Source organism: Eulemur rufifrons, chromosome 16, assembly GCF_041146395.1.
Source record: "Eulemur rufifrons isolate Redbay chromosome 16, OSU_ERuf_1, whole genome shotgun sequence".
Lineage (NCBI taxonomy): Eukaryota > Metazoa > Chordata > Mammalia > Primates > Lemuridae > Eulemur > Eulemur rufifrons.
This window is the reverse complement of record NC_090998.1, coordinates 72,621,198-72,635,971: the sequence shown is the minus strand read 5'-3', so window position 1 is coordinate 72,635,971 and position 14,774 is coordinate 72,621,198. Positions and strand designations below refer to the sequence as shown.

At 40.4% G+C, this 14,774-nt stretch overlaps 1 protein-coding gene across 1 annotated transcript in view; it reads right to left on the bottom strand.

Annotated features, from left to right (window-relative positions):
- Positions 1 to 896: 896 nt before the first annotated feature.
- The window catches only part of CRADD (CASP2 and RIPK1 domain containing adaptor with death domain), a 149,006-nt gene continuing 135,128 nt past the window's right edge, over positions 897 to 14,774 (bottom strand). The window contains exon 3 of the mRNA XM_069490201.1: positions 897 to 1,363. Within this exon, the coding sequence (XP_069346302.1) occupies positions 1,062 to 1,363 (302 nt within the window). The 3' untranslated portion in view covers positions 897 to 1,061. The remainder of the gene's footprint in view (positions 1,364 to 14,774) is intronic.

Sequence of the window (14,774 nt, the reverse complement as noted above, 5' to 3'; positions counted from 1 at the left end):
GGTGGGGACCAGAATTCAAGCTTCTTAAATGAGCACACAGGAGAGAGAAGCCATGTGGGACAGCCGGAAGGGAGATAGGGGCCAGCACCCGGGCTCATTCACCCCAGGAAAATCACTTAATCTCTCCACAGAAGGAGGTGAACTTCCTTGTCTCATTTGTTGAGAGGTCCAAATGAGATCATGTATACAAAAAGCCTTGAAAATGGCAAAGCATTCTATGAGCACCATGTATCATTGCGAAAAGGACCAAAGACTAAGTCACATTCCTTAGGAGCACAACACTTAGATCATTCAGGCTTCAATGGAAAGGCCACGTCCCCTTTGTCCCTGACTAAATGCTCTAAAGGAACAGCACGGGATTTTCTTAAGCAATCTCCCAAAGATGAAGGGTGAAGGTACATAGGCTGGTACCTGAACTGGTCTTTGCAGGGAGCGTTAGTGTCTTATATTTAACACAGACACCCTGCCTCAGCTATTATCTTGACCGGGGAACGTAACCATTTCACTGTTACTATCAGTTCTGTTCCGAAGAAATGACTACTGTCATGTTAAACCCTTAAGCTATGCAATACAAGAATGAGAAAGAAAAAAAAACCAATTCAAGATGTTCTCATGAAAGGGGCACTTTATACATAGTAATTCACTTTTTATTATCATCATCATGAATAGCAAAGTCCACGGTTCAGTTCTCAGGCAATGCAGAAGTAGACGTTTTATATATAGGATACCTGCATATAGTGCAATAACATGGTATTTTTTTGAACACTATGATTTACTACTCTATTAAAAGGCAACCACACAATTAGAAACCACACAGTTACAACAACACAATCTTCAAGTAATTAAAAACAACGAATCATTGAGCCAACGTGGGAGATCTGCTGAATAATCTGGCCTTTCAAGTAATGTCAAGTGGAAACTCTATTTTCTCTTTCTATCCGATGATCATAAAAAAAAAGAAAAAACAAAACCAAGCTAGACGGAAAACCACCTGCCCTGAGCGCAAGTGGGGACTCAGCCCGTGTGACGTGGGGCGCTCCGGGCGGGCGGCCGAGGCACCATCACTCCAACACCTGCAGGAGCAGCGAGGGGTCGGCCTCGGCGGCGCGCAGGCCTTCGCGCAGGCTCCGGAAGGTGGCCTGCTTCCCGAAGCGCTGCCGCCAGCGGACGAACGCCTCCACCACCTGCGACTGCACGTTGTGGGGGTGGTTGGCCTTGCAGCGGTAGATATCGGCCTGCGACAGTCCCAGAGACAGCACCACGGGCTCCCACTCGGGGCCCAGCCTCTGGGCCAGCTGGTTAAGCTGCTTGTCCGACGGGCAGCTGTTGAGGACGTGCGAGGGGATCCCGGTGCTGCGGTCACCTGAGGAGGAGAGAGACAGGGAGGTGAAGCCGGCGAGCAAACACGCCAGATGGGGGCGGAAGTGAGAGCCGAGGGGACGAGAAAGATCGCGTCCAGATGGCGGGGCCCACTGGCCCGGTCTGCCCCGGAGCTGCTCAGCGCGACGCCGCGTTCCAGGGCTTAACCAAATGCCAAATGCCATTTGGCATCTATGAGAATGTTTATTACAGAAAATTCGAACACAAGAAAATAAAAATAACTAGATATCCCACCAGAGAAACCCACTGATAACAGATTGGTCTTCTTTCTTTCTTTTATATATAAAACATACATTTGGGGTCACATTGTACACACTGCTTTGCTGTCACCCTTTTCCACTTCCATCTCTCTCACCAGTGGCCCAGCAGGTTGTTCTGGGGGATGTGAGCGCGGCTCTCTGGCCTGGCCCGGGGCGACGGTGTGGGGCTGGGTCCCGGGCTGGGGCTGCTCCTCCCTGCAGGAAGGGCAAGTGCAGGAGGTGAAGGCTAAACCAAACAGCTTCTCTCTCCAGATGAGCTTGAACTTGAAACATGACCAAGAAAAGGTGTCACTGCTAACAGAAGTGGGAGCCAAGAGCCCTGCTGCTGAGAAAAAATAAACCATAGAGGCCTTGAGGTAGCGGGAAGAGAGGAGGGCGGTTTGTCGTTAGCGGCAGAGGCCACAACAGTGGAGTTACCATCCTGGCAGAGCCCGGAAGAGGAACAGAAGGTATGTGCTGGGGAGGGGCAATGCGGGAGAACCTGACCTTACACTTCCTAAACTAGATTCCTGTTTGCCTGAGGCCTGTCTGCTAAGAAGTGTGACGTTGAGTGAGTGGTTATAAATGTGCCCAGGAGAAGCAATGAGCAGTGCCCCCCGTTCTACAGAAGGGGTCCTAACCTAGTGGATCCTAACCTAGAGAAGGCCTTTCGGGAAAGGAGGCTAAAGCTAAGCCCTGAACACAAGGAGGAGGAGCCGGTGAAGGGGGAGGAAGCAGGTGGTGCATCCTATTCAGAAAGAACTGCATGTGCAAAGGCCCAGAGGTAGGAGAACCCTCCCACACTGGAGGAAGTGAAACGCATTTATGGCAGCCAAGAGCGGAGATTGAGAGGAACTCCAAACATCCAAAATGATGGTGCTGGTTATAGGTTAGGTTCAGACATTTATACATTAGCACACTGTACCACACTCCCACCCATCAGCGTCACAGGGGTTCGGGTCAAGCTGCGTCATGCTCACCAGCCCACTGTTTCAATTTATGATTCAATAAGAAGGCAAAAGGCATCCTACTAGCAGAGCTGACGTTTTCCGCTGCCCATGCCTCTGGCCTCTAGGAAGTTGCCAATACCTTAGGAATGAGCTACAAAAATATTGTCAAGGACTCTTTCTGGTGTTTGTCAATACTGCATTTAAAAAAAAAAAATGACTAAGAAGCAGTTAGGATAATGATGACACCACTGATCAATATTTTATATTAATGTAATTATTTTATGGTTTTAATAAAAATATGGGCACTTTTATAAAAACACAGGCTAATTAGAAAAATGCAAGTAATATAAAAAAGTACAAAGAAGAAAACAAACCATCCAATGTCCCACTATTGTGTTTACATTTGGCAAACATCATTCTGGACATCTCTGTATGCACATATACTGTTAGGAGGATAAGTGGACAGCAATGATTTCATTTAAAATGATAACATAAGAGCTTTTTTTTCCTAATAGGAGCTATTTAATTTTGTTTGAATTTAACAGAAAAAAAAGCAGAGGTGAAACAAAATGACATTCTGAACTGCAGTTACAAGTTACATACTTAAACACACAAATGATTTAACTTTAGAAAAAAGTTATGAAAACTTAAGGGGTTAACTATGTGTTTTCATATTAATGCTCTATAATTACCACTTTACATTCCTTCTTCCATTCCTCCCACCTCTTTGTTACTTATATCATTTTTATTTTGTTAAGTGCCTAGTATTTATATTTCTGTAACAATAAATGATCCACGTACCCCTCCCACCAAGTTGTTTAGTCTTAAGACTACATTATAATGGTCTGAATGCTCACCAGTGTTTCGCTGCTGTTATTTTTTCATCTGTGGCTTTTCTGCTCCTGGGTCTGTTATTCTGATTTGAGTCATTTGGGTCAATTTCATCACAGGGTGATTTTTTTCAAGAAATGCTCACTCATGGTTGCAATATTCCCTGAGTTCTTTCAGGTCAAGCCTGCCTACTTATTGCCTTCACTGGAATAATAACCTAATATTTAGAAAACAATTTTATATTAATTTTATCTTGTTACATTCTTTTTGATATTATAATTTTAAATTATGAATATAATTTTACATTATTTAAATAATTTTATTCTCTTTACAAGTTTGTAGACCTTGTTCCTATTTTATGCTAGGGGAATGCTGATGTGGAGAATTCTGATACCGACCCTGGTCATCCAACATTTTGCGTAACTTGCTTTTTTCTGTCTGTGGTCTCAAGTACTGAAGCTTTAGACCAGAGTATATCTTTGCCATTCTATATCTGCTTTTCCAGGTATGTGGCATGACCTTCTGACCAAAGTTTCAGTTCTTTCTTTTTGTCAGAAAAATCTTCCTGGGTCATGTTATTGCATTCTTCTTCTGCTCAGTAGGCTGGATGGCTCTGCCTATCCTCCATGGCGATCATTTTTTTTCTTATTGTTTTGATCCCCTCCCTGGGTTTATCTCATCATTCTTTTCTCCCATGCCATTCATTTGATTTTCAGCTAGGTCTCTTCTGTGTGTGTGCGTGTGTGTTTGTTTTCTGGTTCTAATCTTGTATTGCATTTTTGTTCTCAATTTCTTTTCTTGGCTCTATTTTTTTTTTTTTTTTTGAGACAGAGTCTCACTCTGTTGCCCAGGCTAGAGTGTCATGGCATCAGCCTAGCTCACAGCAACCTCAAACTCCTGGGCTCAAGCGATCCTCCTGCCTCAGCCTCCCGAGTAGCTGGGACTACAGGCATATGCCACCATACCCGGCTAATTTTTTCTGTATATATTTTTAGTTGTCCATATAATTTCTTTCTAATTTAGTAGAGACGAGGTCTCGCTCTTGCTCAGGCTGGTCTTGAACTCCTGAGCTCAAATGATCCACCCGCCTCGGCCTCCCAGAGTGCTAGGATTACAGGAGTGAGCCACCGCACCCAGCCTTTTCTTGGCTCTATCTTTTAAAAATTCCATTCCACCTCACACCCATTAGGATGGCTACTATCAACAACAATAACAACAACAAAAACAGAAGTACCAAGTGTTGGTGAGGGTGTGGAGAAATTAGAACCCTTGTGTACTGTTGGCGGTGTAAAATGGTACAGTTGCTATGGAAAACATTAAAGCAGTTCCTCAAAAATTTAAAAACAGAATTAGTGTATGATCCAGCAATTCCATTTCTGGTATATATCCAAAAGAATTGAAAGCAGGGACTTGAAGAGATATTTATACACCCATGTTCATAGCAACATTTTTCACGACAGCCAAAAGGCAGAAGCAACCTAAGTGTCCATCAACGGATGAATGGATAAACAAAATGCAGTAAATACATACAATGGAATATTATTTAGCTTTAAAAAGGAAGGAAATTCTGACATGTGCTATAATATGAATGAACATTATGCTAAGTGAAATAAGCCAGTTGCAAAAAGACAAACACTCTCTGATCCTATTCATATAAGGTACTTAGAGGAGTTAAATTCATAGAGACAGAAAGTAGAGTGGTGGTTGCCAGGGGCCGGGGGAGGGAGGAATGGGGAATTATTGTTTAATGGGTACAGAGTTTCAGTTTTGTAAGATGAAAAGAGTTCTGGAGATTGCAAAACAATGTGCATGTACTTAACATTACTGAACTGTACATTTAAAAAGGATTACGATGGTAAATTTTATATTATGTATATTCTACCACAATTAAAAATAAAAATTAGAAAGAATATCATTGTTGGTTTATCATAACTATATTTTGAGTTTTTATTTCTACTGAATTGATACTGAGCTCTTCTACAGCATAAAACACTCGTGAGGTTAAGATTTTTAGGACTGAGTTTCCTTTCAGATCAGATTAGTTGCATGTTTATTTTTACAATCTGTGTTCCTTTGTTTCACCATTCCACTGTAGCATTTCACAGCGTTGCCGTGACACTCATTGTCATCTCGCTCATACATAGAACATAAGCATCTCTGTCCAGGACTGCTCTTTGCTCTTTTATAGCAAGTTGATGTATCTTTTGACACTATGCTCACTTTGTAGGGGACCAGTTGTCTTTCTCTTCCTGAGCTACAATTTGAGGCTGGCTGCTGCTTTGTGTGTACTTTTCTGCCATGGAGGAGAGGCAGGACTCACTGGGCCTGCCCTGGCTGGGGAACTCTATGCTCTGTCCTCTTTTGGAAGCCAGTTCAATGTCTTAGGCCAGATCCCACTCTGCCTAACCAGGGCACATACTCCGATGGTCTCCTCCCTGTAACTGCACAGAGACTGGAGGTGGCCTGCCCTGGGCACCTTCCTGCCTCTGCTGAGGGTTTTCTGGACATTTACCAAGGCTATCTACTCACCTCCTCAACCAACCTCTTCCATATTGATCTGCATTAGGAGGAACCTGCAGGGATCTTCCCCCTCACCTACTTTCCCTGGTACTGCTTTCGAGGGCTTGGGGTGGGCTGTTTCCTTCCTTGCCTGCCACTTTTCAAAGTGCCTGGATTAAAGTTGTAACCTTTTTTTTTTTGTTTGTTTGTTATTATTTATTTGCTGCTGACGAATTTGGGGCTAGGTTTGTTTTTGTTTTTAACTGCTTTTTGGTTCAGTGCCCTGGGTGTTGGGGAGGGAGCGTCTGCGTTTCTGCTACACTGTGTCATCATTCTCTCTCACTCCTGGCCAACTATGAATGCAACATATGCTCTGAGCCAATTATTTGGAAGTAAGGACAGAGTTTGCTCTGATTCTTCCATACTCCACACTTTCAGGGTCACCTACCCCTTGTGAATAAAGCCGCATAACTGGGAGACGGCCAGCAGTGTGTGGACACAGGCCGGAGCAAAGATAACTGGCACATCAGCACGACCCGCCAAGCAGATCAAGCCCTTCCAACTGGACATCTTTACACACAGAGAGGGGCAACCACAGCTGTTTGTGCCGTCTGACCTCTATCTGGGAAAGTAGCCTCAAGAGGCCCTTTCAGTTCATGAATTCTGCTGAATACAAGGTTACTCAAAAATAAGAGTCCCAAGGCTTTAGTGTCAACTCTCAAGGATATACTACACAAAATCAGGTCAAGCTATAAATTAATCCACTGTGGCCATCTGGCCACTGTGTCCCAAAGCTAGCATGCATACCACTAGTGGGGTGCAAGATATCAGGTGGTGCGTGGATGGACATTCTGTATTACAATAGTCATGTGTCTATTTTCATATGATTAGAAAAGTATAAATAGTATTTCAAATCCATGATTACAAGGATCAAGATACGTTAATAAAAAGTAAATAAAAAAGCACATATAGAATGACAAAAGGTAAATAAAAAAGTCAGTTAAAAATAAAAAGTAAATTTAAAGAAAAGCAGTAAATTAATGGTATGGGTGGTACATATTAATAGATAAGGAAACATTACACAGGTGGAACCCAGATGACTGAGGCTTGGGAAGTCCAGTGTTTAGTGTTTCTCTACAAGCGCCCGGCACTCCAGACAGACGATGTGCTGTGCAGTACATGGCAGGGCCCTCAGCATCCCTGGCTTGTGCCTACAAATTGCTATTAACATCCCCTACCCCATTACCAGCACACCCTGGTTAAAACCACCACACATCGTGGCATGAGAGTGTCCATTTTAGTTTTAAATACTCAAAACAGGAATATGACTCCTTTTATACAGGCAAAATGTTCTCTCTTACATAGATACCTAAATCTTTGATAATCTTTGATACAATCTTTTGCTTTTTCTTTCCATTTCAGCATATTATGGGGGTACAAATGTTTAGGTTACGTATATTGCCCTTGCCCCACCCGAGTCTGAGCTTTAAGGCCAGGAGTTTGAGACCAGTCTAGGTGAGACCCCATCTCTATAAACATTTTTTTAAAATCTTAAATACAATATTAACTAATTGAATTTAAAATCTATTTAAAATAATATATCATGAACAAGTAGAATTTATCCCAGGTTTGCAATAATTTTCAACATCATAAAATCTATCAATTAATTCAACATATCAATAGTCTAAAGAGGAAAGTCATTATTATCTTACTAGATGCAAAAAAAAAGAAGGCATTTGATGAAGTTTGACACATACCTATGATTTTTTTTAAGCCTATCAAATTTAGCAGTGGGGACTTGTATACCAACCATATCTATCATTTTTAAAAAATGTTTCATTAAAAATTCAGAATATGGGGAACTTTCTTAACTTGGTAAAGACTATAAAAGCCTTCCATAAGCATTTGATTTAATGGAGAACCTTTAAATGTATTCCCTTTAAGAATGAGAACAAGACAAGATGCCGACTGTCACTGTTACTGTTACAGTATTGGTGGTCCTGACCAATGCTATAAAGAAAGAAAAAGAAATTAGGTATGAGCATTTGAAGGGAAAAGATAAGACTATCATTATTTTCAGATAACAGGATCTAGTATGTAGAAAAAGACCAGGATTAACAGACAATCCATTACAATAAGAGGATTAAGCAAAACTGCTGGATATAAGATCAGCTTAAAACAAAATACAACAAAATAGCATTTCAACACTCCAGTAATAATCAAAGCCAAAATATAATAACAAAATAAAATAAGCAATCAGAAGTATAAAGGATCTAGGAATTAAATTAGTAGAGACCACATAAGACCTCTATGAGGAGAATTTTAAGATTTTATTAAAAGACATAAAACAAGAGCTGAATAAAAGGATAGTCATGCATGTGCTATGACGTTATTATAACATAAAGATAACAATTCCTGCAATGACAATTCAAATTCCCTAACGGGAAAAGTAGAGGCTTTCCCCAAACTGGGGACAACTACCTAATTATATTCAGGAAAAGAAAACTGAACGTTGATGTCACACCATAAACACTGACAGATTCCATGAATGTAAAGGCTTGAACATAAAAGGTAAAACTATAAAGTTAGTGGAATATCATGTAGGAGTACCTTTAAGACCTTTGGTGGGAAGTGATTTTTAAATTAATCCCCCAAAGATGAATTTTTTTTACATTGAAATTACAGATTTCTGCTCAACAAAGGAGACTGTGATCCAAGCTGACAGAGCAGAATGGGAAAAGGTACTTGCTAATGTCCAGAACCAATAAGGGACTACTACCTAGGCTGTGTAAAGTACTCCTGCAAACCAACAGCAAAGATAAGAACCTCCACAGGAGAAAGAACAAAGGTGATTCAAATTAGAGGAAACACAAAGCAAGCATATGAAGAGATGCTCAAATGCAGAAGTTTAAGAAATAAAGATGGAAATGACAATGATAAATGACTTTATGTGCATAGAAATCTAGACAATACCAAGTTTTGGCTGGGACGCATTGTAGGGAACCTTGTTCACTGCAGGTAGGAACAAAGACTGGGAGGTCATTCCAGACATTTTCTAGTATATACCAGAAAAATTCTCACACAGACTCACAAGGGGTCACGGATGAGGTTGTTTATATGAGTAACATTGTTGGACTAAAGGAGTTGGACGCAACCTGAGAGCTCATTACCAAGGGACAAGAGAAAAAGACGAAGCAGCACACAGGGAATACTGGCAGAGTCGGAAAGAATGTATGAAATGTAGTGTAGAGCAAAAAATGTAAGGAAAAGAATGATATCTACAAAAATGCAAACTAAAAATATATGCTCAAAACACCACTTACAAAAATGCACACACAAAAAGGAATACATGTCAGAATAGTTACCTATGGGAGGGAGGGAAATGAGAGTGGGAATGAAAGTGAATGAATGAATGAAAGAGAAAGCAGCTTTGCATTGGCCAATGAAGTACGCCATAAGTCAATAAGCATAAAGAAAGAAAGAGAAGGAGAAGGCAGGCAGGAAGGGAGGCAGGGAAGGAAGGTCAAAACCACGCTGTCAACCCAGCTGTCCTGGGATACTCGTTGGGCTGCGGCATCGCAGTGTCTCTGTCGTGGGCATGGGTGGGGTGGAGGTCGGTGTGTGGTGGGGGTGTTCCAGGCTGGGAGAGCTAACCTGCCTGGCCACCTCCCAGGACTGGCCCCTGAGCGCAATGGCTCTGCAGAAAAATCCCTTTGGCTGAGGGACTGGCTACCTGTAAAGGCAAGCAAAGCACCTCAAAAAGGAAACTGAGTGGAACCCCTTGTTCTGATACATAATCACAGAGAACAATCTGGTCCTCACAGAGAGGTGGAGAAATCAACTGTTTGGTCTTTCTCAAACCAATTTCCAGGAAGATGAAGTGACAGCCTACTCCAAAGAACAAGGTCACATTGCAAAATACATATAAATCCTACTTACTGTAAGGGACGATTCAATTTGACTATCAAGTCTGTGGCGAGTCAATAATAAAACCGTTAGCAATAATGGAGTTGTCACTGAATTAAGAGGCACGGGGTAGGATGGACACAGCTCTGGGCTAAGAATTAGCAGGCCTGGGTACTATCTAAATTTGAATCTGCCACCAGCTAGCCATATAGAGATAAGTCATTTAGCCTCTCTTAGATTGTTCTCCCATTTGTAAAAGGTAAATGATGACTTCCAAGACCTCATTTTGATATAGCATGTTATCTTTTTTAGAAGCAATTTTGTTATTTTCAACAGCTCTTATGATTTTTGACTTGTCATTAAATTAAACAATTCATTATTGTATCATTTTCCCTACATGTTTTCTAAAATAGAAAAAAAGCCTCTTTGGAATGGTTTTTGCTTATTTGTTTCTGCTTTTTAAAGATCAAACATGCATGGGCATTTATGCTTCCATAGGAAAAAGACAATGAAAAGAGTGGCACAGTAAATTTTTTCCAAACACTAAAAAACAAAACAAAACAAAAAAACTTTAGAAGTTCATGTTACAGCTTGCTGGGCCATTCATTTCTCTCACACTTCCGCAAGGACCAGACACAGCTCCATCAATTTGTCATTCATCCTGTTCCCTAAGCACACCAGCTGTGAACCACAGCGCCCTGCACTGGCTGTTCCCTTTCCCTGGGACACTACTCCACTAATCCCCATCATCAAACGTGACTTCTCAGTGCAGCCACCCTGACCGCCCTATTCATAATCGCAGCTCCTGTTCCACTCTGTGATTCCCTTTGTCCACATATCATCTTGTAACACATAATTTACAGTTGTGCTCTATTTATTGCTGCTGTCTCTCTCCTAGCCCCATACACTCATGCCTGCTAGAAAGAATGTAAGCTCCTCACGGGCAGGGGAGCTTTGTCCATTTTGCTCAGTGATGTATTCTCCTTACCCAGAATAGTGCCTTGCACATAGTACAACTATGTTAATTCATAAATGAATGAATTAAAAGGAATGATTTATTACAATGACAACATAATCATTTAGGTCTGCTCTCTACAGTTAGTGTTGCCAAGTGCTCCTACTTTTAGTTTACTTTGCACTTAAACAAATTACATCGCATAATCTGAGAATGAACAGAAAATTAAAAAGAGAGGTGACTCCATAACAGTAAAATATTGTCAAGTTTAGTGGTAGTCTGTTTCCCCTTTCTACACTGACTGGGCCACAATGGATTCCCCCCTCCCACATCTATATTTAATTTGAAAAAAAGAAAGACAGACCCAAAGACGGCTTCTGGATGAACACCACAGAGTAAGGCCTGATCCCAGAGTCTCAGAATCTCCTTCTCCCAATACCGAAGGAAATGAACAAAGGATAATAAAAAAGAAGCCATCAAAAGAGATGGCAGAACCACCTTCCAATTCCTACCTCCTTGAAGCTGTATCAATTATTCAACAAAACTCAGTTGTAAGAGATTCATACTAATATCCCCAAATCTGAAGAGGAACAAATTAAGTGGGTTTTCTTACCATTTTTTCTCCTCTGATGTCAGCGGGGAGATGGTAACTGCTTCACAAAGGGATGGGGAGATGAGAAATGGAGACAGGGAGGACTGACCGTCCCTGGCAGAACGAGAAGACATTTTGCACGGTCTCGGGAGAGACGGCAGAGCACAGGCATTATAGCACGGCCTACACACAAACAACTCCGCTGGGCTCGCGCCCCGCCTGCCTCCTCTGCTCACACGTGCCTGCAGGCTGAAGAGCGTGGACAGAGCGGGAAAGCCTGGCCCTCCAGGGGAGCACACTGGGGTGTGAGAAGAGGGTGTCAAGGAGAAGTGATCCCAGTGGGTCAGAGCACCAGCAGCTGGACACAGCTGCCCAAACGCAAACAAGGTGGAACGAAATGACATGGCAGTTGAGTAACATATTATAGTAACCAATGATTTAAAAAGGGAACATTATGTGGAAGAAAACTGGCCAAAACCAAAAATCTGCAAGCTCCAAGGAATAAGAGAAAATAGTTTGTGTCATAAAACTACTTAATAAGAATAGGAACAGGAATACGATGCTGTTCATAAAGTATCTAGCCACTGTTAATATATTTTTCACACTACATGGCTGGATACTTTCCGGGACAGCCCTCGTATGGTAGAACTAGAGCTTGACAATGAGATAATCAAATAACAAAATAAGCCTGCCACACCAAAATGATAAATTGAGGCCCAAAACAGCATGATCATGAAACTAATCAATAAATTAGGAATACCAAGAAATAGAATTAACATGACTCAAAATTATTTATATTCTAGAAAGCCTTGAGGTAATCAGAGATAAAAGGCAGAACTTAGAAAAATGATAAATATGGAGGAGAAAAAAATATAATCCATTAAAAAGTGAATAATCATCCCTGAAGTAGAAAACCAAGCTCAAAGCATTCAAAGATCTAATACAAGAAAATATGCCTAAAATGAGTAAGCAAATAGAACCTTTAAGTCAAACGAGCGTACTCTGTTTTTAGGTAAAATGGATATGGAACAATCAACTGTGAGACAAACCCTGGTTAAATTACTGAATTCCAGTTTCTTTAAGCAGAAAAAGCAAGCTGCCCACAAGCAGGGGGAAAGCCACAGGAAGAAGATCAGTACTGGACACTGAATTCATTTAACACTAACAGTAATTTATATAAAACTAATTTTAAACAACTGAACAGAACATAATGTTACATACCTTACCTATATGAAAAATATAACAAGTCAAAATCAAAGCTAGATTACAGAATAGAATGTAAATATTATTTACCTTGACTGTATGAAAATAACCAGGTAACTAATCAAAATGTACAAGAGGAGAAAGGAAAGAGAGTGAGAGCGCTTATGACCTCATTCATCATGGCAGGGAGGAAGTTAATACTGTCCGGTATGGAAATGATGGTGTCAGGATAAGCTAAGCTATCTGTGGTTAAAAACAAGTCCTAAATCTCAGTGACCTAACTGATCAAGAGCTCAATTCTCATCACATTCTCTTCACTGCAGGCCCAAGTGGCTCTTCGGGGCTGAGCCCTCCACGTGCTGGCTCCGCACACTGTGCTGCATTGATCTTACGTCCCTGCACATTAACACGAGCACCCATGCTCACCAAAGCAGGGGAAGCAAGTGTGAGAGACAGCAGACCTGGCAATTAAATGCATCCATCCGTCAATGACACCAGTCATCTCTGCTCAGATTGTGTGGCTAAAGCAAGTCACAAGATCACACCTAACTTGAAAGGAATGAGGTAGTACTATTCCCTTCTACCCCAGAAGGGGAAGAAAATGGGGTGAACGGCAACAATCTTTACCATAGAAACTTATAATTGGAAAAAAACACAAAATGAAAACCAGCAAATGCTTCATCACCTCTTTTCTTAACCTTAGAAGGAAAAAAATAACATTTCTTACTCTGAAAAAAAATACTTATTCAGAGTTCAGTAATTCCTTAATTCTCATTTCGTTTTTCTCCAGCCAAATTCAAGTAAAATTAAGTATAATGGTTTTTAAATTTAAAAGTTAGCATGTAGCATATGATCCTACTTTCATGAAAGATATCTCTCTATCCATCCATCCATCCATTTTCCCATCTGCAAACATGCTTAGAGAGATGCCTAACACTATATTCACTTAATGTTAATGAGGCTTATTTCTGAATGATAGAATTTGTGGTTTTATTCTTTTAACAGTTTTGTATTCCTTGGATTCCTTATAATGAGCATGTATCCTTTTTAGGGGGAAGGGGGTATTTATTTATTTTTATTTCAAAATATCAATTAAGGGATACAGTATTTTTATTACATAGATATCTTGTATAATGCTTAAGTCAGGGCTTTTTGCATGCTCATGTATTGTTTTTATAACACAATAAAATCATGAGAATCTGAATGAATGAATGAGAAATAACACCTGATCTTCTATCATTAAGCCTTAAAACCAGTGGGTGCTGAAAAAGAGATAAGTTTTTACACTGCTATAGGAATGGAAATGGGGATTAGATTAAAGGAGGAGAAAATGTGATATTTCATGATCATTATATACCGTTTGAAATTATGAAATGGGTAAATGCTGATCTATAGCACTTGTGCCTTCGATAAGAAAAAAGGCTCAAAGGGAATCTATGTATCCATTCTCCCATCCACCCATTTTCCCATCTGCAAACATGCTTAGAGAGATGTCCAGCACTACTTAATGCCAATGAGGCTTATTTCTGAATGATAGAATTTATGATTTTATTCTTTTTACTTTTCTACATTCCTTGGATTCCTTATAATGAGTATGTGTCATTTTTATAGCACAATAAAGTCATAAGAATTTTTGCCACAAAGGCAAACATGCCTCCTCCACCTGTGACAGTCACAACATGGCTCTGCTTCTAATATATCTAAATCACAAATCCAGTGGCAGATGGCAAAAATTACATGTACTTAAAAACTACCTCTTCAAGTTAAAAGCAGCATGTACTTGTTAAGAGACAAAATTCCAAAATGCCATGTCAGTTTACCAGAACCCACAGATAACTGATGTAAATTCTCAACAGTAACGACAACATTCCTTCTTCACAGGTTATTAGCAAAAAGACATTAAGATTCTTTTACTTGGAAGTTACATCATACGGACATAAAGTTTTGAGCTTTCCCCCTTTTTTAAATAGGGAAAATGAACTCCTTAATCACATTATTTCCCACTGATCACTGTTCTCCCAAATTTTTAAGATTATTTAAAAATACTTGTAACTTTATTTTAATCTTCAAGATCAAATACATAAATATTTAAACTGACATTCAAACTGAAGAAAACAAGGTGGCTTGTGGTCCCTGATATTATCTTTGCTGCTGTTTCCCAGACAGTAAAGAGAGAGTTAGTTTAAGAAACTTCAATTGCGTATGATAAATTATGAAGT